Source organism: Rhagoletis pomonella, unplaced genomic scaffold, assembly GCF_013731165.1.
Source record: "Rhagoletis pomonella isolate Grant_MI unplaced genomic scaffold, Rhpom_1.0 Rhpom_scaffold_00002, whole genome shotgun sequence".
Classification (NCBI taxonomy): domain Eukaryota; kingdom Metazoa; phylum Arthropoda; class Insecta; order Diptera; family Tephritidae; genus Rhagoletis; species Rhagoletis pomonella.
The window spans coordinates 88,811,338-88,835,773 of record NW_023458556.1 but is presented as its reverse complement, the minus strand read 5'-3'; the positions used below and the strand labels follow the sequence as shown (position 1 = coordinate 88,835,773).

At 33.3% G+C, this 24,436-nt stretch overlaps 1 protein-coding gene across 1 annotated transcript in view; it reads right to left on the bottom strand.

Annotated features, from left to right (window-relative positions):
- Window positions 1-24,436, bottom strand: part of LOC118755845 (syntaxin-binding protein 5) — a gene marked incomplete at its 5' end in the record, with an annotated part of 814,838 nt that overhangs the window by 391,465 nt on the left and 398,937 nt on the right. Inside the window, 1 exon segment of the mRNA XM_036490656.1 lies at window positions 16,232-16,413. Coding sequence (XP_036346549.1) covers window positions 16,232-16,413 — 182 coding nt within the window.

Genomic DNA, 24,436 nt, shown 5'->3' with positions numbered 1-24,436 from the left:
CTGGCCACGAACCTGACGTGGTGGAGACTAACGGACTTCGGATTCGCATTCAGCGTGTCGAATAACATAGGGATATATAGGTTTGGTTTAATATGCATAAGTTTTTTTTTTGTAAACCTGTGTTATTATTGAGTTTTATTTTTTCGCTCAAACGGAAATAATTATTATTTGATTTTTATTTTTGGGATTATAAATAATGATTATTTTATGATATTTATTTTTTCGCGCAGAGATTATCATTAATTTTCAGTTTTATTTTTCCACTTAAAAATAATGATAATTTATAAAATTGAAAAGGCCATAAAGACGCAACCTACTGAAATTTTTACCTCAAAAGTTTGGATCTTATTCCTCTTATAAGGGTGCCGCTACCTCTCAAAAGGATACGTCGGTAATCACGCTGGTATAGTTTTTGAGTTGCTTAATAATCATTATACTTAGTGATTCCATAAGCAAAGCCAAGATCCTGAAGGACAATTGAGAAAGGCAATGCAGTTGCAGAAAAAGAGGCATTTTAAAAAAAAGTGTCAAAATAATTACCACTTTCTCACTAAATTTATTTAAAAATGCAAGCCACCAGAGCTACCTTTTATTAAGAAAAGACAAATTAATTTTTTTTATGCAATCCACCACAGCTACCTTAATACAGTCAGTCAATAAAGTTTAGGTACAACGAATTTTTTACAATACGGGTAACTATTTTTTTAATATTTTAGTTTTCGGTAATTTTTTATAAAAATATGCTCAGTTCTACAACAAAATACCCAAAAATCAGAGTTCCAAACCTTGTGCAAAATTTAAGAAAATTCTGGAAAATTTCATTAAAATAATTCACCTTCTATTTACGCTCTCTAGAAAAAGTTTTTTAGCCTATTCAATTTTAGTATAATGAAGTGCAAGTATGAGGAAGCTAGGACTTACCAAACAACAAAAAAAAAATTGCTAAATATCAATGGTAAGCCCTAGCTACCTCAAACTTGCACTTTGTTATACTAAAATTGAATGGGCTAAAAAACTGAGTACTTAACTTTTTTCTAAAGAGTGTAAATTGCAATACTTGGATGGAAATTCGCAGAGTTTTCTTTAATTTTCTTTTTGGAACTCTGATTTTTGGGGTTTTTGGTGTAGAATTAACCATATTTTTATAAAAAATTAGGGAAAACAAAATATTTAAAATATAGTTGCCGGTATTGTAAAAACTTCACTGTACCTAAACTTTATTGAATGACTGTATATCTTATTTAGGTACGACAAAAAATTTCGAAGTACTACATATACATATAACCTTAAAAAGAACTGAATTTACTTAAAAATTAATATGCTTAAATTTAGACAAAGTGAACTAATATTTTTACTTTTAAGCAGAACGCACTTTTGTTTTTTACTTACTACTTAAGTTTGATACTACTACTACTACTACTACTAATGTGGTTTATAAATTTTTAATAAATGCATTTAAACATTTGTGATGGTGTTGTCCTTCTTTCAACCGTTCGTATGTAATATAAAAGGGAAATGTTTCGACAAGCCTGATTAGAAATATAGCTCTAAGGTGACGAATTTATAACAGGTTGGGAACTATAAAAAATGGATGCGGATCGAACTAAATAGATCTCATCTGTCGAATTAGGAACTGGTTTGGAACTAAATAAAAGGGGATGCAGAACGAACTAGATCTCATCTGTCGAATTTGGAATGGTTCGGAACTATAGAAAAAGGGAGGCAAAACGAACTAGATCTTATCTGTCGAATTTAGAACTGGTTCGGAACTAGAGCAAAAGGGATGCAACGGGGGACAATTGCCACTTCCTAGGACATCGCAATGTTAAATTCGCCAGTCGCTAGCATGCAAAAGAGAATTAACGCGTACTAGTCATGGTTCCAAACGCACTAGAACCGAACCAGTTCCGCACTAGTTCGTTTCCCTACAGGGAAGCATCAATTTTGAATAAATTAGCTTCAATATTTACTGATTCATCGAAGATTTTGTATTTCTCTAAATTACCGTTATATGGGATGTGGGCGTGGTTATCGTCCGATTTTAAAAATTTTCGGCGATTTTGTATGCTGTACCAAGGCCAACAACTGTGCCAAGTTTGGAAGAAATTAGTGCAGCGGTTACCAAGATATACACATGTAACCATAAGTGGGCGTGGCTACGCCCATTTTCCAAAAATTTATAATATTCTTATTTTTCGTCTAAAAATTATTGTAAATATCAATTTTGAGTGAATTATCTTCAGTAGTTACTAAAATATCGCAGTTTTCGTATTTCTGGAAATTACCGTTATATGGGAAGTGGGCGTGGTTACAGTCCGACTTCGCCCATTTTCAATACCAACCTACCTTGGCTTAAGGGAAACCTACATACAAATTTCGTTGAGATATCTCAATTTTTGCTCGAGTTATCGTGTACACGGACGGACGGACAGACAGACATGGCTTAATCGATTGCTTTTTTCATCCTGATCATTTATGTATACATTTGTCTATATCTATCTCGATTCGTTTTGGCTGCTACAAACAACCGTTATGTGAACAAAATTAATATACCATTGTGCACAAGTGGGCTCGGGAATAATAAGCCACAATAACATTGACAAAAATACCCAATTGTTTATTTAACCATTTTTTAATACTAACGATTTTTGATTGGTCCGCCCATTGCATTTTTCGGGGTTTTTATGGGTTTTTGGCGGACCTATAAATTATAGTTGCGATAAAAAATGGTTAAATAAACAATTGGGTATTATTATTGGGAATCTCCTGCAGATAAACAGAGTTTTCCAATAGAAAAATATTGATTTTTAAGAATTATATACCGTTTCTACGAAAAGTTGTTTTCCCCATATAAAATACATGGAAAACTTTGGGCGCTTTGAGCGCCCTCTAAATATTCTTTGATTTCAAAATAAACAAGTAAGAAAGTCTTAGTTCGGGCGGAGCCGAACATTAAATACCCGGCGCAAGTATTAAATATATGTTTTTTCACCTTTCCGAAAGCTACGGTAAGGGGCGTATCAATTTTGAGTAAATTAGAGACCTTAAATATCGAAATTTTTAAGTTTCAAGCAGTTCTGAAATTTACCGTGATATGAAAAGCGGCCTCAATTTTAGTCCGATTTCAATAATTTTCAACGTGTTGCTTTTATGTGGCAAGTATAATAACCATACCGAGTTTGGTACAAATTGGTAGAACGGTTACCGAGATACATATATGTGATCATAAGTGGGCAGTGCCACGCTCATTTTCCAAAATTTTATCACAAACGTATTTCTTGGTTAAGAATTGTTGCAAGCATCAATTTTGAATAAATTAGCTTTAATATTTACTGATTTATCGAAGATTTCGTATTTCTCCAAATTACCGTTATATGGGATGCGGGCGTGGTTATTGTCCGATTTAAAAATTTTTTGGCCATTTGGTATGTTGTACGAAGCCCAACAACTGTGCCAAGTTTGGAAGAAATTGGTGCAGCGGTTCCTAAGATATACATATGTAACCATAAGTGGGCGTGGCTTCGCCCATTTTCCAAAAATTTATAATATTCTTATTTTTCGTCTAAAACTTATTGTAAATATTAATTTTGAGTGAATAATCTCCAGTAGTTACTAAAATATCGCAGTCTTCGTATTTCTGAAAATTACCGTTATATGGGAAGTGGGCGTGGTTATAGTCCGATTTCGCCCATTTTCAATACCAACCTACCTTGGATAAATGGAAACGTACGTACCAAATTTCGTTGAGATATCTCAATTTTTGCTCGAGTTATCGTGAAAACGGACAGATAGACGGACGGACAGACAGACATGGCTTAATCGACTTCTCTATTCATTCTGAGCATTTATGTATACATTTGTCTATATCTATCACGATTCGTTTTGGCTGTTACAAACAACCGTTATGTGAACACAATTAATATACCCTTGTGCACAAGTGCGCTCGGGTATAAAAATAGGGGTATACACTAAGAATGTTAACCCCGGGATTCTTGGCAAGTAATCCCATTATTTTCGGGATTTGTAATTTTCACTGATGACAATAATAAAAACTCCTTTTCTTGACCAGAATTGGCTACATTTCTTTTTTCATTTAATAATTAATATTTTTTCAATAAATGTGTAGCTCATTATACATACAACATACATATATACATAAAACACCGCGCGATAGTAAATTCTAAACACAAATATCAATATATTCGCGAAACCATGGGCCAAATATAGTAAAATTGCGTTTTTAGTTTTTCACTCTGACGTCAGTAATTCAAAAATAATTTAAAAAATTCAGAGAGATGTGCTTAGAGAAGAAGTATGGGTATAAAATTAATGAGGAAATCCTGTAGAATTCAAACAGATTCAAGTTTCTGGCAGTGATCGGACTTCTACCACATTGTGTTAGATCTGCCACTTTTTGAGCATCTACCACACAAGGTCTGATATCTACCACAAATCGCGTTTTTTGAGTACCTAGTTTTATTTTTGTTCGACATAATTTTCTTAATTTTAAGAGCAAAAATTGTCCAATACTTAACACTATATGGTAACAAGAATGATATAATACAAGATTCCGCATTCCCGGCGGCGATGAAATTTCTCAATTAAAAGTAAACAAAGCCGAATTAGAGGACAACATAAACTGTAAAATAGTAAATTTTCTCAATAATTAACTTTTCGACAGGAAACGTGGTTTCATTATGTTAAATTTTAAAATATATGATTTATAAAAAGAATTAGGGCGAAAATGTTAAAAAACGGCGATTTTTGTAAAAGTATTAGCAAATTTCAGTGCATCTAAAGTTTCTGAGACGTTGTTTACATTTACTTGAGAATTGTCAAAATCGGCAAATCCCAAGTAGTGGTTTCTGTAACGTGCCACATTTGTTCGATACATCGTGATGTGATAAAATGAAACGCTGGCAGCACTCCGCAAGGTTGCAAAAAATTTATGTTCGAAAAATACCTTGATATGGAAGGAACCGCTTTACACTGTCAGGGAAAAAAATTGCCAAAACTCAATGCAAATTTTAGCAACTTCAATCTTGCACTTTGTTATACTAAAATTAATTTTTTTTTAGTCTAGGTGAAACCTTACAGAATTTCATTAATTTTTGTACAAAGTTTGATCCAAAACCTGAAATCTACCACATTTTTTTGAAATCTATCACATTTTTCCCAGATTCTACCACACAGAATTTTTTTAAGTCCGATCACAGGTTTCTGGAAGGGCTGGTAAATATTGAAAATGTCATTTTAAAATTTTATCCTTGAAATTTCGCAATATTTGTTTTTGAAAAAATTATATGTTAAGGGCTTATATAAACTCGATAACATCCTCGAATCTCGTTCTTCAAACTTTGTTAGCTTAAAAATTGCCTATTCGTCCTTGTGAATCCAAAGAATTTAAATTTTTTAAATTCAAAAGAAATTTCCTATTGCGTTTGTTACCCATATTTTTATTCTACATTGCATGGAATTTGTTTAATAGTTTTTGGAAGTAACCATATCTTTGAAATTACAAAGTAATTTAAAGTAAATCCTGCGGTCAGAGAGAAAAAAACCCCCTGTTTAAATAAAAAAGTAGGTTTCAAACCCATTTATTTATTATTTATTTCATGGCAGGAGAACTTTTCAAACAATATAGAAGCAATTTTTTCGATTTAAGTTGTTGAAAAGTAATGACTATCTAAATCCCGGGACTAATCAAGAGATCCCGGGATTGTGACAACGCCATATCGAAAATCCCGGGATCGGAAAAAGCCGAAAAATTAACATCCCTAGTATACACACTTTTTTCGATATAGAACAATCCTAGGGGTGAGAACATTACAATTCCGACTTTTTAGGACCACCCTAATGTACATATGTGTGGTGGGTCACATCTACATATATATATTTTTAGATCAGAGGTGGGCACTCACGCTATCACACACATGCGCTTGTGTGCGAAGCAGCGAAGTTTTGCTCAACAGCCAGTGCTCGGATGTTCCCATATTTGTGGAATAGATAACACTTTTTTTTGCTAAATTACATTTCTACTACTTCTACCACCGTAAGCTAAAAAACTTTCAGATCTTGAAACTTCTTTTTTTTTAATTTGTTCATTGGCGCATTAATGAATGGGTATTTTCTACAACAGAAAACAACATTGCTCGCTGCGACGTCGACACATGGATGATATGATCGTCTTCGTGCGTCTTACGATAATTGACGATTGACTGATGCTTTGCTAGCCAGTGTTGCCGCCAATAAAATTTAGTGGTAGCCAAATTCTTTTAAAAAAGGGCTAAATAAGAGCTAAAAAAAGTCGTTGTAGCTAAAAATGGTAGCTAAAATTTTGTACTTACATAAGTATACACGCAAACATTTTCAATAAGTTATGGTATAGAAAAGCAGCGAACTCTGTAAAAAAGTTAATATTTTATGCAACCAAAAACCTTTTTGTATGAAACAACACCAGCTTGCTGGCTCCATCAAGTGATTGTACTATCAGGATCGAATATCGTAATATCGCAATATCTTCCACAAACACGGCTTTGACTCATTTAGTGCAAGAAATTTCCGCCAAAATACTTTTTACTTAGAAAATTGAGCATGCTGGTGCAATCATAAAATGTCCAAATAGTTTTTGAAGATGCACCAGCAGTTGGTACAATCACACCACAAGAACTTAAACGGTCAATCGACGTGATGGGCCAATTAACTAATTAAGCATATTAAGCGCCGTACACTTATCTATTTTAAACTATAGTTAAATCGTTAATAGATAAGTTAACAGCCCCAACACTTTTACAGTATGTATGTATAAAATCATAAGGAACATACAATACATATACATACATATGTATATATGTCAGTCTTTCTTAGTTTAAAAATTCATCTCTTACATAAATGAAAAAAATGAGATCAAATTAAGCATATACAACTTTTTCATGCCGAGGATGAATAAATTCGCCAAAGGGCTAGGGGCAATTTTAAATTTATATGGTCAAAAAAAGTATGTGGTAGCTAAATCTAGCCACCAAAGGGCTAAAACGGCAACACTGTTGCTAGCACTTCGGCAAAGCAAATCCAAGGCGTATTCAATAAGGTGGTATCGGTACGCCAATAACAAAATGTACATGTATTTCATTTTTGCTTTTGCGGCGAGGACAGTCAAAAATTTCATACAAAGGATATGAAAGAGAACAGAAAACAATAAACAATCAATTGCTCCTACCAATCAACAGCAGCCATTTGACATATGAAGCCGTGAGGCGAAGAAAATTAAAAGGGTGCTGCTATCACCTGTTAAATACGCCTTGACCAAATCCAATCAGTTGCTGCTGAGACTTCACTGCGCAGCTAATCGAATAATGCACACATAAAATGTTTCGGGAAGAATGGGAAATACATTTTTTTTGCATAGAAAACATGGATTGGTGTGCGCAATGCGTTATTTGCTTTCGCGTTATGAGTCGCAATGTTATGTCTTGTTTAACAAGATATTACAAACTGTGTCATAGTCATTTTGAAAAGGTGAAAGTGGGTGATCGAAGAAGCTTTTAGAATTAAAAGCAGCGTTCTTTATTAAATTTAGGGTTGGTGAAAGTAATATACATCAACACGAAAATTATCAATGTCTATCAGAAAATGATTCTCTATCAGAAAATAATAGATCATTTCTAAAAAAAGGCATCTTATTCTGTCGCTTTGGCTTTTTATTTAGAATTTCTAGAAATGTTTTAGGTATGCAGTTTTATAGCCTATTAAAATTTAGTAGCTCAAAGTGCCAATTTCAAGCGCTAAGTAATCGTGTGGGTTTTTAATGATTGGAAATTTCTTTTATATGGAAGAAATTGCCTAGCACCGTCAGCAAAGAAAAAAAAGATAAACAAAAAAGTAATTAGCCAAAACTGGTCAAAATGTCACTTAACTTAATAAGCTGACCATAAGTGCATATAACATATTTATAAATTTATTTATTTGAATCTACCACATTGTTTTGGAATGTGCCACAATTTTTCATGCTTATTTACCACTAAGAAAACTTTTTGCGTCCGAACACTCTCAACAGCAACTGATTTCATTTGCTTTGCCGAAATGCCAGCGAAGCATCAGTCATTCGTCAAGTATCGTAAGACGCGCGAAGACGATGATAGTATACATGTGTCGACGTCGCAGCAAGCAGCATTTTGAAGCCCAATTACATGTGTCTGGAAAGTCAAAAAATGCCCGCCTCTGTTTTAGATACACAATATCATATATATATATATATATATATATAACGGGTGATTTTTTTGAGGTTAGGATTTTCATGCATTAGTATTTGACAGATCACGTGGGATTTCAGACATGGTGTCAAAGAGAAAGATGCTCAGTATGCTTTGACATTTCATCATGAATAGACTTACTAACGAGCAACGCTTGCAAATCATTGAATTTTATTACCTAGAAAAGTTGGCAGAAAATCCGCTTTTTTATCGACAAATTTTGTTCAGCGATGAGGCTCATTTCTGGTTGAATGGCTTCGTAAATAAGCAAAATTGCCGCATTTGGAGTGAAGAGCAACCAGAAGCCGTTCAAGAACTGCCCATGCATCCCGAAAAATGCACTGTTTGGTGTGGTTTGTACGCTGGTGGAATCATTGGACCGTATTTTTTCAAAGATGCTGTTGGACGCAACGTTACGGTGAATGGCGATCGCTATCGTTCGATGCTAACAAACTTTTTGTTGCCAAAAAATGGAAGAACTGAACTTGGTTGACATGTGGTTTCAACAAGATGGCGCTACATGCCACACAGCTCGCGATTCTATGGCCATTTTGAGGGAAAACTTCGGAGAACAATTCATCTCAAGAAATGGACCGGTAAGTTGGCCACCAAGATCATGCGATTTGACGCCTTTAGACTATTTTTTTGTGGGGCTACGTCAAGTCTAAAGTCTACAGAAATAAGCCAGCAACTATTCCAGCTTTGGAAGACAACATTTCCGAAGAAATTCGGGCTATTCCGGCCGAAATGCTCGAAAAAGTTGCCCAAAATTGGACTTTCCGAATGGACCACCTAAGACGAAGCCGCGGTCAACATTTAAATGAAATTATCTTCAAAAAGTAAATGTCATGGACCAATCTAACGTTTCAAATAAAGAACCGATGAGATTTTGCAAATTTTATGCGTTTTTTTTAAAAAAAAAGGTATCAAGCTCTTAAAAAATCACCCGTTATATAACAGTGTCGAACCGAAGGTTTGCAAATAAAAAAATAGGGATATATTTTTTCGGTATAGAACAATCCTAGTGAGAGCATAAAAATTCCGACTTTACTCCCCCCCACCCTCATGCATTTTTGGACCACCCTAATGTCCATACTAGGGATGCAGCGAATGTGGAATTTTAGACATCCGCGGATGCGAATGTCAAGTATTTTTAAGAAATAATTTAGGTAAGTGAATTAGGTGATTTAGGTAGGTAAATAAAAAATGGGAAATTGAGTAATTTTTATAATGTTTATTTTATTTAGTTCTCGAATTTAAAAATGGTTTCTTAAAGGGTTGTAAACTAAACCTGCGCCACTAAATAACTGCTCGCTCGAGGCGACAAATATCTGCGTAGGAAACTTGACAATATTTTAAATTCTATCGATTGACGCTGCACCAGTTGAGACGACTTTCACTTATATTTATTTATTTTTTCGGTGCAACAATAATTCGTTTTTGAGAATTGCATCGGGGATGAAAATGTCGGAGTATCCTTCTGACTTTCATCTTCACTGGAAGAATCTATCATCACAGCAAGATCGTGGTTTAAACAACACTTACAAGCCAAACCCGATGAGTAAAGCCTTTTCAAAAGAATTCTTCATTGTCATTCCTTTGGCTGTTTTGGAATTGGGAGAACCTATAACGTCATCAGCGTTTGTCGATTTATTATCTTTTATCCTTTCTTCTGCGACAGGTTTGAAAAATGTATGCTTCTAGCGTGCTAAATAAGTGGATATGGGATAAAGTCGGGGATGCCAGCCGCATCGGATCAGAATCATGTTATTTTTTTAAAAACGCGCCTAGTTTTTTATAAGCATTTAAATTATTGGAATCACGGATGATGAGGGTCTCCGAGCTGCTTAGTTCACGGGTGCCTTCTTCAAAAGCTTCACCTGTAATGAGTAGCCTGTAATTAGTTTTCTTATTTGCTGAGCTCGACTTTTCCTAGTTGCAGGCAGTCACAATTGATTACTCACCATTGTCGGTGCCATAAGCTATCAAATCCGTCATGTTGCTTGATTCCATTCGCTTATTGCGTTCTCATATTTTGAGACAACTCGTTAATAGATAACAAGCCGTTTTATGAGAGAAAAAAATAATTACACTTATCTAAGAAAAAGTATAAAGAAGTAGCGATGAATCCATTTTTTTCAACAGATCCTTGACAAATAACATTCGATAGTTACGTAATCCTTACACAATTAAAGGTCAGACCTACAGATCTTTAATTATTTGAGCATCGATTCTCTTTATAGCTAGATGTTGAAAATTGCCGCTGAAAATCCCTATTGAAGGATCTTGCTCTTTGACTTTAAATGGCAAAATAAGGGGGACGTAGTGGGACAATTTTGCCACAGAAGTTCTTAGCCAAGGATCCAATGTACATATATCTCTATGAAAAAATATTTCCCGGCAAGCGAACAAAATTACTGTTTTTTTGAAATTTTTGCTAAAAATAAATTTCTCAAAGAGCCCCACTTGAAACTATTGAAATGACATCAATCGCAAATCACGACAATGTGGTTTCAAATTATAGTGCACACCATGATACAAAAAAGAAGGTAGTTCCATTTAATGACATTGTTGTTTTTGTTAACCATTTGACTTTTAATAAAATTATGACATTTCATCAAATTCATGCTACCTGATCACTAGAAGAAATTTTTATTTTCAAAGCAGAAGATTTTATCAGTACATTCAAAGATGTGGAATATGATGGACTTGAAAATTATACCGGCTACATAATTTCGTAAATGGGTTGATGACTAAGTTTCAGACTTTGTACTTTAAACGACGATATGTTAATTGTTTAGCGGTCTGTTCAAGTCGACTTCAGGTTTTTTGCATATACATATTAGAAACTTTAAATTCAAAATTTGTGAAAGTTAATGGTGATACGCTAATAACAAAGCCTAATTTTTTGCAAAATCTCATGAGAAATTAAAATTAAATTTGTGCCAAAATATAAAAAGGTTTTATTTGGAAAGAATATTCTTTAGAATTAGATTTTTAAATCGCAAGATTGTATTCAAAATAAGAAAATGAAAAATAACAGCATTGCGCGTGGTTTTTATTAAAAATAAAAAGAACAATTACCATGAAGTCGTCTTTAATACTTTACATCAGAGACATAACTAAATATTATAAGAGAAAAGGATAAAAGTCAATCAATAATCATTATATTAAGATAAATATTTCTCAAAATAAGTGTCAAAATAAAACTCTTTGAAGACTTAAAAATATTTATCTCGCTGATAATTATTTTGAAAAGACTTCTATTATATAAAAGTCTTAAAATAATAGTTATCGATTACTTAAAAAAATTTCTCACACATAATTATTATCAAAAGACTTAAAATTCTTACGATAATTTTGAAGACCTACTTAAAAACCCAACAATAAAATAATTATTATTCTGGATTTCTGCTTTATATTTTATATATTTTTAATAAAAATAGTGCGAGCTACGTAAGTAAAAAAAATACCAAGCACTGATAATGGGTTTTGATTTGAAATATTATTACATTGGTATAAATATGGGAAGGAAAATACTCCGATTTATTGTTTTAATATTATCAAAGTGGCAAGGCCGTTGATAATACTCACAATTTATGAAACTTCAAAAAATTTTATTATCCGTCAAAAGTTGTTTATTGAAACACACACATGATACAAAAAAGCAGGTAGTTCCATTTAATGACATTCGCTGTTGTTGTTAACCATTTGACTTTTAATAACATTATGACATTTCATCAAACTCATGCTACCTGATTACTAGAAGAAATATAAGGGGTATTCTCTGAGTCTTGCAAAGCCCTTGCACGGTGCACGGATTGCACGGTTTGCAAAGCTGTCCCATACGAAAACCGGTTTTTACCGTGCAATCCGTGCAATATGTGCACCATGCAAGGCCTTTGCAAGAATCAGAGAATACCCCTATTTTTTTTTTAAGCAGAAGATTTTATCAGTACATTCAAAGATGTGGAATATGATGCACTTGAAAATAATGCCGGCTACATAACTTCGAAAATGAGGTTGACGACTAGGTTTCAGAACGCATGAAGAAAGTGATCATTATATACATTATCATTATATATATTATATTATACATACATATCGTCGCTTAAGGTACAAAACCGCTTATCGTCGTTCTGCAAAACCGCGTAACTGACATTTTTTGCCAAAAAATGGATTTGGGTCAAGCCTTACAATACTTATACTAAACAGAAACGCGATTGCGCTGTAAAAAAGTGAACGATTTTGAAATATGAGTGTTTTTACTCTCTAGAAATAATTTATGCAACCTCACATACGCAGTTTTGCGTTTTGTTGATACGCGGTTTTGTACTTTATACGACAATATCGACCCCTTTGCGAAAAATTATTGTATGTTACAAAAACCAAATTTTACAGGAAAGTGTTGTTTGTATTTTTCTCTGCCTTGGCTAGCACCATCAATACCAAAGTTTAGATTTGCTGAGATAACTCAGAAATATAACTTAACATACGATTTTTTAGTAGTACATTCTAATTTCTTAGCACATATGATAATTTCGCCAACAAGAAAAAAATCATTGTCACAAACAATAAAATTTACAGTCAACTTTTGGGGTAGCTATTGGGATAATATTTTAACAGGTGATGCGTTATGGGTTGTAAAACCAAGTTGCATCAAAAAGTGAATTTCGTAAAAAATGTAACATACGATAATTTTGCGCAAATATAAAAAGGTTTTATTTGGGAAGAACAGTCTTTAGAATTAGATGTTTAAATCGCAAGATTGCATTAAAAATAAGAAAACGAAACAATAAAAGCATAATGCGAGCGTGGTTTTTGTTATAAAATAAAAATACTAATTAGGATGAAGTCTTGTTTAACTATATTTTATATATTTTTAATAAAAATAGTGCGAGTGAAATATTATTACATTGGTATAAATATGGGAAGTAAAATACTCCGATTTATTGTTTTAATATTATCAAAGTGGCAAGGCGTTTGATAATACTCACAATTTATGAAACTTCAAAAAATTTTATTATCCGTCAAAAGTTGTTTATTGAAACTACCTTCTTTTTTGTATTATGGTGCACACCATAGTGAAATAATATAAAGTGTACCAAGTAACTGACGTCTTCATATTTTAAATTAAAATTTGATTTTGTTATTATTTTTTCTTTCATTTCTGGTATTCGCATTTTTCAAATCTGGCGTTAACCCTTGGTTTTGTTGCATACCTGTGTTTAGTTTCGGCTTAGATCCTCATTCTTCCGGACTGAAAACATCACTACTGCAACGCTATGCGTGCTTTTGTACAAGCGGCAAAATTTTCTTGATATTTTTTCTTTAATTTTGAATTCAAATCAAAAAAATGCATAAGTTCTCACTCAAAAGGGTTAACGTGAAAGTCAAATCACGGAAAAATTTGTGATAATAAATTTTCAAATAAAAGTACCGAAATAGAACGTCATTGCTATCTAGCACACTTTATATTATTTCACTATGGTGCACACTTCCTTCTTTCATGTCTAGTAGTTTTTTTCTTAAGAGTGGTCCACAAAATCATAATAAAGAAAGAAACAAATGCAGGTATTAATAGCACGAAAAAAAAATATTAAAAGGACTATGTTTTCTTTGACGTACTAAGTGGGAACTTGTATGACTCGGTTATATAGCTTGAGAAATAATATGTTTAAAGACACTTTTATAAAAGATGATAAATCTGACTTTTGACCAGCTTTGTTACACAACAACGCGTAACACGACCTAACGTCGCGACGTATCTATACAGGCAAAAAATATTGACCACAATTTGTCATTTTGTTTGCCAGATATACGTTTTATCAGTGCACTTGCACAACATTCGCATCCGCAAAAGCTCCGCATTGATTTTTGCGAATACAAATATTAAAATTAATGCAATTAATTAATTCGCAACAACCCTGGTACATACATACATATCGTCGTTTAAAGTACAAAACCGCGTATCAAGATAATGCAAAACCGCGTATGTGAGGTATTATTTTTAGATAGTAAAAACACTCATGGTTCTCTTTTTTATAAAGCAATCGCATTTCTGGCTAGTACATTTCAGGACGAATGGATAAGGATTGAGCCAAGAGCTTGTGTGAGCAAATCCAATTATTGGCAGCAAATGTCAGTTACGCGGTTTTCAGATGTGACGATACACGGTTTTTTACTTTAAACGACGATATGTATGTATATCGCAAACACGGTTTAAAAAAACATTTAGTTATGTTTAAATCAGAAAAAAAATTGCGCTTGAGATACAGCAAAAAGAAAAGCGAAAGTACATCGATTTCTTAAATTTTCTGGTTTTTCGCAACTTACCCTTTATTTGAACCTCTTAATTAAGTGTTGATGATATCCCAATAAATTACACCTTGCGGAAATAATTTTTGGAGTCGTTTTCGTCCCCTACGAAAACACTTTACAATGTTTTTCAGTGAATTTTCTGAGTTTTAGGCACTCCCCCTATTTCAACCCCTAATTTAGGATGGTATCCTAATAAGCTTTTCCTTAATCTATATTAAATTTACAACAATTAAAAAAATTTTATCGGTATCATGATTTGCCTCTGAGAAACAGCAAAAAGAAAAGCGAAAGGTTATCAATTTATTGAACATGATCAACTTCGCCCCTCATTTCAGCCCTTAAAGTAAAGCGTGTTGACGTTCGCTTAGTAACTTGAACTTTATTCACAAAAAAATATTGCGCAATCTCTATTCCTTCTCGTTACATTAGATTAAAAAAAAATGTGATTTAGCCCATAGTGCAGCGCTATTGCATCGAGAATACATATACTTACATTAGGGCGGGTCGACTTTTTTCCCATAAAATCGCATATGCGAAAAATGCTCTACGTACCAATCTGAACAACTTAGCTTAAGAAACTTTGGGTCTAAAACCAATTTCGAGCCAGCGAATTTTAAGGGGAAGTTTCATACCAGGTAATATCTACTAAACTTTGTGGGGAAAAACTTAAACAAATGGCTGATTTCAGTGTAAGGGTACCAAAGGCAGTTCATTTTTTTAAATATTTACTTAAATAACTAAGTTTTTAAGTCCTGTTTGCTTTCCAAGCGTGGTATTTTTTTTTTTTGACTAACATCAGTCACAGTCATAACATTTTCACGATTTTTTTCCCGTTACGTGCCGAGAAACACTGGTTAGCAGTTGAACGTATCGTTCAGTTCCTAGTATGCGGCATGGAACTTGTGGTCCAGGAAGTGATGGGGCTTAAAATTCTAAATATTCCTTCAAATGGTTATGCGGAATGTAGTAATTGGCAGTTCTGTTAAAATATTGTCATCATCCAAATCTATCATACTGAAATAATTGGAACAGTCAAAATTAATGTGGAACGATATTCAGTCATCCCTTGTCAAATTTGGTTTGGAGACAAACCGGTTTCGGCGTTGTGCCATCTTCAGTGTCATTTTTCGTTCTGAATAGTTTCTGTTTGTCTGTCACTATTTATAGCCGTGTTAAATCGTCGCACAGTGCGTAATTTCTGCGATTTAGGGGAAGGAAAATCATAGCTCCCACAATTTTGACTCTAGAATATATTTTTTTTAGTTATGTACTTCTAATAGACTGTATAATTACGCTTTCAAAGGATGTGGGTGATTCCATAAGTCTAATATTTTATATGGGCAGGGGAGGGTCTTTATAGTCAAAAATTAAAAATTTTGTATTACCTGATATGAAACTTCCCCTTAAAATTCTCTGGCTCGAATTGGTTTTGAACCCATAGTTTCTTAAGCAAAGTTGCTCAGAATGATCCATAGAGCATTTTCGGCATATGCGATTTTTCCGGTTACATATACACATTTTACTCAACAAATTTTATGGAAATATTTGTCGATAAAACTGCAGAGACTTTATAACTATAAAGTTTTCTGCATAAATTTATGTACAAATATGGTGATTAATATACTCATACATTATAATGAATATTAGGAAAAGCTTACAGAGTAAAAAGCAGGAACCAAATCCGAGGGACAATCAGTTAAATAGGTGCAACATGTAACAGGTGATTCGTGTAAGTCCATAGGATAAGGCGATTCGAAACATGGAAAACCGGGCGTAAGTAAGTCTATTAAAACTAAGTCATATTGGAGAAGTACTGCTATCGCATAAGGTTCTTGTGTTTCTAGAAAATAAGAAGCAATAAAAATAATCAGTTAATTAGATTGCTTTAAATTAAAAATGTAGGTCGATAGTACAATACTTAGAAATTAGTAATCAATATACATACATATAGTGACACACAAAATAATAGGAGTGCGATATTTCAATCAGTTTTGGCTATTTGTCTTTTGTTTATTTAGGACCGCTTGTTAACACTCACCCCAGTTACACATCGTTACCAACGTTACCAACACAATGTAATAAGCATGGAGTCAGTAACGTCGGCAACGATGTTTAATTGGGGATTAGTGTTGACCAGAGTTAGGGCCGGTTGCTTAAAGCCTGGTTGACACTAATCATCGGTTAACATCGTTATCGACGTTTTCAACTCCATGCATATAACACGGTATCGGTAACGTCGGTAACGATGTTTAACGGGGGATTAGTGTCAACCAGGCTTTAAGCAACCGGCTCTTAGTGAAAACGACCCTTAATGTTTATTATTTTTTTATAAAAGTCTAGTTCATGATACAAAAAAGAAGGTAGTTTCAATAAACAACTTTTTGATTAAAAAGCAGATTTTTGACAATTGCTCATTTGTGAAAAAATCGAAGCGGCGTTACCCAATTGTAAGTTTTTTGGTGTGGGAGATTTTATATCCTAAATTTGGGATTATAAATAAAATATTTGTGTTAAAATTTTTTAAAAATAATTAATATCTTATCTTAAAAACGTTTGAATTTTACATTAAATTCGGTAGCAACTTGCCAAATCATTATTTTAATATTAATACAATTTTAGTGAACATATTTTAAAATTTTTTAGTCTCCTCATGTCATCTGATTACATCACAATGTAGTTTTCTATATCGCATGCGATGATTCTGATATAATTCAGACACTGAAATTATACATTTATTTAATACATATTGTCTTTGTCCATTTAACAGCAAATGGAATTTACTTTGGGACCCATAGGCCCGAAATTTTTCCAGCAACACATATTGTTTTCATATGAAATTTTGACAAACCCAAAAGTGAAGTATAAAATAAATAGATACAAACAAATTTTCAATCAAACTGATTTGTGTAGTTCAGGGGCGTCTTTTGGCAAATGTTCTGGAGGCTGTTTTAATATATCCTATCTTATTATATATTTCTTAGCTTTTCTACATTCTGAGAAGTTGAGAGGATGTTCTTTTTTGGTCAACTACGACGTTTGATTTCATTTTTTGCAATCATTAGTTCATTTCCTTTGAGGAATCACAATGCCCATACCGGCTATACCGATTTTTTGGAAATTTCGGACACAAATCTTCCAAGAATGGTTATAGGCTAACACAAAACCGATATCTAAAGGGGGTGTGGAACCTCCCATACAAATCGAATTTTTCATAGTGCATATCTCTGGAAGTATTTATGGTAGAGTTCTGGAACTTGGTATGGATATATGTATGTATATGAAGTCAATCTCAAGCTCATGGAAAAATAAGGGTTTATTGGAAAATGCAGCGTGCCACCGTAGAACTTGGAATAGAGGTAAATGAAATCAATCCCAAACCTATGAAAAATGGTATATGAAAACGATCTCGTAGCCAGCTACGAGAGCTAGCGGTATAAGCCATATACATTAAAATTCTGGTGACGCATAGATACCTCTGGAAGCATGGAAGCATAGAATACTGAGATGGGGCATTTTTCCAAAGGAAATATGTACAGAAAAACGGGCGCGACACCTTCTGCAAAGTAACACGATCACAGGGTGTATCCCTAGAACCATGTTAAGCTAAACCTTGAGGGATTACGTTCTTGCCAAGACCGACAGGCATAAGCTGAAATTGCGTCGCAAGTTTTACGATCGGCTTGGGTAAGGTTTAACCAATTAACCCCCCTTTGTTTTCGCCGCTACTGAATTCTATAAACTGTCAGCTTTCACACAATTTAAAATGTACATGTGTATTTAAAAATGTCATGAAAATTGTGTTGCTAGCTTCATTTAGCAAAAATGTTGCAAGCTTTTTCACAGCGTGAACAGAATACTACTTTGCTGAGGAAATGTTGTGGAATTTCACACTTATTTCACAGAAAGAAATTTTATATGCAATTTAACAGCTTTTTCTCGTGAAATAGGAATAAAATACTAGGCCTAAAAACAAAGATTTTTAAATCGACAAAAAATTAATAAGAAAATTTGAAGCATTTTAGATATTGGGTATGGTAGCACGAAATGTCACAATCTGCTTAATTGTCAGGTTGTTAATATGGCGACGAAAAAGTGACAATGGAACAACCTTGTTTTTTGTATCATGGTCTAGTTGGTTATACAACAAATGCCAAATAAATTCAGATTTCAATCTTGGTAAAAAATTATAAAAATTCCAAAATTTTCACCATTTAATTCTAGTCTAATGAAGTGCAAGTCTCAAGCAGCTAACAAATTCCGTTGATTTTTGGCAATTTTTTCGTTGGAAGTGTCCTCCATATAAATGAAAATTTTCGAACATGCTTTGTATGGAAAAAACGCCTTCAACCTAAATAATTCTCAAAAATTATCGGGATTTTTTACCAACTTGAAAGTTGCACTTCATTAGACTACAAAAAAAGGTGCTACAAAACTGCATACCAAAATTTTTTCTACAGCTTCTGATTAAAAAGTTTGAAATTTTTGTGAAAATTTGCCGAGTTTTTATAGTTTTGTACAAAGCTTGAAATGTTAATTTCAGAGACCATAACGATTATAAGAAATAAAATTAAATATTGCTCTATAATTATTACTGAACAATGGAAAAAATGTTTTCGCCTCGCGGGACGATTATTTTAAAATGTAAATTATTTTCCTCATCTCATAATAATTATATGGGACTTTTATTTTTTATCGTCTCGCGGGACGTTTATTTCCAGACGGAAATTATTTACGTCTTCTCATAATAATTATATGGGGTTTTTATATTTTTTCGTCTCTCTGGACGTTTATTTCAAGATGAAAATGATTTACGTCTTCTCATAATAATTATATGGGATTTTTATATTTTTTCGTCTCTAGGAACGTTTATTTCAAGACGTAAATAATTTACGCCTTCTCCTAATAATTATATGGGACTTTTATTGAATGTAACTTCTTAATTGAGTTCGGAGATTTGACGCGTTAAATATTTAACGCCACGATTGTTCATGTCATCAAATCTGTATCAATTGTTCGATTTTCAAAAATGTGTTTTCAAATGAAAGGGCTTTGCTTTTACGTGAATTTAGTTTATTGAAAAGGGTTGCCAAATGTTAGCAAATCAAATTCCAATAATCGAACTCGGAGATATTTTCGCTTAATTTCGTGAAATCGGCAGTACATGTACCGATTCTATTAAGAGAAAACGTGGGGACGAGAAAATAAAAGTCGCATATAATTATTACCAAATCATTATTAAATCATTTCCGTCTTAAAATAAACGTCCCACGAGACGAAAAGAAATAAAAGTCCCACATAATTATTATGAGAAGACGTAAATAATATTTGTCTTGAAATAAACGTCCCGAGAGACGAGAAAAATAAAAATCCCACATAATTATTGTGAAAAGACGTTAATAATTTCCATCTGAAAAAGCACCCCACGGGACGAAAAAAGATATTTCTCTTAAATAATTATTATACAGACGAAAAATATTTCTCTTAAAACAAGGCGACGTTTTTGATCTCAAATATTATGATAATAATTATTTTGGGTCTCTGGCTAATTTATATGATGTTTGTTGGATAACCAGTTAGACTTTTATAAAAAATATAAAAAAACGTTAAATAAGCAAAAGACAAATAGCCAAATCAGGTCAAAATATCGTACTCTTAATATTTTGTGGACAACCGTATGTATAATAATAATAAGTAAACATATTGTAAATAGTGATATCAACTTCAATTTTCAATTTCAAACTTTTAAAATTACCAAACGCTGAGATTTGCACTTTAACATACGCTATTATATGGAGGTACATCAAAAAAATATTTCTTATACAATCTATTTGATACGCAAGTTAAAACCAGAGAGATTATGATTAGTAACTAGAGTCCGACCGATTAATCGGCATCGGCTAGTATCGGCACAAAATTGAGCATCGGCCTCGGCATATTTTCGCCGATTCTTTGCCGATTATTTGAAATTTGCAGACAGATCAAAAAAATTAATTTTTTTTTGTTGAAGGTGTTTCACGTTTTTTCCATACAAAAGTATGTTCACAATTTTCTTTTATACGGAGGCCACTGCTGGCAAAAAAATGCCAAAAATTAATGGGATTTTATAGCAGCTTGAAACTTGCACTTCATTATACTAGAATTACAAAACTGCATACCAAAATTCTGATTGAGTTTGAAATTTTGGTGAAAATAAGAGGAATTTTTCTAATTTTTGTACAAAGTTTGAAATCTGAATTTATGTATATGGTATCTGTTGTATACCAGCTAGACTTTTGTAAAAAAAATAATACACATTAAATAAACACAAGTAATTTTTAAGCAAAAAACAATACCGACTTCAATTCTCATATAAAAATGTAAGATTATCGTTAATTTCTTCACGACCCAATTATCGGATCTAAACAAAATTAGTATGGGACCAACCTTTAGGTACCACCTCTCCGATGAAAAAAGAATTATCGAAATCATTTAACGTGGTCCAAAGTTATGCGGTAACATACAGAAAAAAAAAAAAATATTCCGACGAACTGATAACCTCCTCCTTTTTTTGAAGTCGTTTAAAAATACAAATACCAAATTCCAAAACCGGTCAAAATATCGCAGTTCTTTTATTTTAAGGACCACTATATCGAGCCCTAACCGCCAAAATAACGTAAGCGACATTTTTTTCAAAATTTTCTCTTTGATGCAGAAATATTCCTAGAGCATTTAGATGCTTTTCTGCATCAAAAAGAAAATTTTGAAAAAAATGTCGCTTACGTTATTTTGGCGGTTAGGGCTCGATATGTATGTATGTATAAAAACTCCATTTTTGGAGGTATTTTCAAATCGGTCCAGCTCGCTTAAATCTTAATATTGTTCGAAATATTTTGGTGGACGTCTTAAAATATAATAGATTTTATAATTCCAATGGAAAAACAGTACCGATTTTTTTTGCATGGGGAGTGATTCAGTCTAATGAACATACATACATACCTAGCATATAAGTTCTTATGCATTGAGTGCAAAAGAGTGTATTTTAATACAAAACGAAATAAAATTTTATGCTCCTAAATATTTCTTGCTTAGCACCATATAAAAAAGTGTTTTATTTAATCATCATATATATATATATATATATAAATAGGCAATCATGTTTCCTTTACACCCCTTTTACGGTTAAACTATACTTCTAAGGTATAAACAGTTATATATCATTAGAAAGGTATTTTGATGCTGATGTGCAGGCAATTTTTAAAATTTCAAATCAGTTTAAAATAGAGCGAAAAAATCAATTCAAAAGTCACACCAATACCAATGCACACATGTACATGGTTGGGGCGGAAATGCCCCCTAAATGTATGCTTTAATATTGATAGCGAATTAAAGAAACGTGCTAAGCAGCAGTTCAGGAATAAAATGTATGTATGTATGTACATGAATAGATTAGACTCAAACAAGGAAGAAGGTAAAGTTGAGTATGGAGAAGAAGAAAGTGATAAATACAGAAATTAAAATAAAAGTAAAGAAACCTAGATATAAAGACAAAGAGGAAGGAAAATTTAAATACCTAACCAAATAACAATGGTGGGGGTGAATATGTAAATGAAGAAAAGAATGGACATATTTAGATCAGGATAAAGGAAATGATAAAGATGAAGACCAAGACGACGAAGATGAAGATGAAGATGAAGATGAAGATGAAGACGAAGATGAAGATGAAACACACCACAACTTAACCCCCACACCGTAATTCACCACACTTCAACTCTCTCACCACACCTTAACTCACCACACCTCAACTCACCACACCTTAACTCCACACACCTAAATTCACACCTTAATTCACCACACCTCAACTCACCACACGTTAACCGCCCACACCTAAATCCACCACACCGTAATTCACCACACCTCAACTTTCTCACCACACCTCAACTCACCACATCTTAACTCCCCACACCTAAATTCACCACACCTAAACTCACCACAGATAAATTCACCACACCTAAACTCACCGCACCTCTTAAGACCACCACACCTGAATTCACAGCGCCGTAACTCCCACACCCAATTCCACCACATCGCAAACCACCACACCCAATTTCCCCACATGACATGATATCACTTTATGTGGCATCAATGACATTGCTTTAATATTGATACTGAATTAAAGAAATCTGCTAAGCAGCAGTTTAGAAATCAGATTTACGAAGATTAAGATTCATGCAAGGAAGAAGGTAAAGTTGAATATGTAGAAGAAGAAAGGGATAAAGGCAAAGATTAGAATAAAAGTAAAGAAACCTAAATACAAACGAAGGTGGATATGAAGATGAAGATGAAGATGAAGATGAAGATGACGATGAAGATAAGGATAAAAATCATAACCCCTTAACTTTAACTCATCTTAACTTAAAAACTTACTCCACCTGAGCTCACCACACATTAATTCACCACACTTTAACTCTCCACACCTAAATTCACCACACCTCAACTCGCCACACCTTAACCCCCGCACCTAAATCCACCACACCTAAATCCACCACCCTTAATTCACCACACCTCAACTTTCTCACCACACCTTAACTCACCTCAACTCACCACACCAAAATTCACCACACCTCAACTTTCTCACCATAACTTAACTCACCACACCTGAATCCACCACACCTAAATTCACCACACCGTAACTCCTACACCCAATTCCACCACACCGCAGCTCACCACACCCAATTTCACCACATGACATGATGTCACTTGATGTGGCATCAAAGGCAACATCATTTGGCATAAAATGAACCAAAATAAATAAGATTTAGATAGAGGTGAAAAAAGGGATAAAAAGGAAATACAACTGAAGAGTGTGCGATGTTATATTGTGGTGTGTTATGCTTCATATGTTATGTTATTTATTCTTATGTTATGGTTATGTTATGTTATACCAAGTACTAAGCTAAACTCCCCTCCACTTAACCCATTCCAACTAATGTTATTTTAGCTCATTCAACTTACATAAACTATCCTTAATTTTATCGGTTGAATTTCAACCGCTGGGCGAACACTAGTGTACATAAATGTGATATATGTACATATATTTTTAACCGACTTCCAAAAAAGGAGGAGGTTATCAGTTCGTCGGAATATTTTTATTTTTTTTTATGTATGTTACCGCATAACTTTGCACCACGTCAACCGATTTCAATAATTCGTTTTGCAACGGAAAGGTAGTGTCTCATAGGTGGTCCCATACTAATTTGGTTTAGATCCGATCATTGGATCATGAAATATATAGATATCTATATATTTTTTTAAGTCGGTTTTTTTTGCTAAAAATTACTTGTTACACATACATACATATGTATTAGGGCGGGTAAATTTTTTTTCGTCATCGTTCCTAGCAGATTCGGATTTTACATAAAATTCTAAGAAAAAAAGTCCTTTAGACCATAGCCCTAAAACCAATTTCGAGCCTGCGCAATTTTGAAAGAAAATATCTTTAATTAATACTAAGTCAATAATCAGATTAATATTTACTAAAGTGTTACGAATGTTTTTTTTTTTTTTTAATAAAACTGGTGCTCCGGACGATGGGTGGCACCTCCCATAGTGAACATTTTTAATCAGCTCTAACTTCGGAAGTATAGTCACATGAACTCGAAATTTGAAATGCACAGATACCTATAGTAGGTGCTCATAGAAAGATATATGTATATAAATGAGTTTGTAAAAGGGGGCGTGGCACATCTCATAGGTGTGGAATCTTTTATCAGCTATAACAGCTGTTAGTGATCTCATTGAATTGCATTTTGAAGATTTGTTATAATTGATCAAAGTGAAATTCAAATAAATTATAGATGATATGAAGTTCACCGGGTCATCTTCTA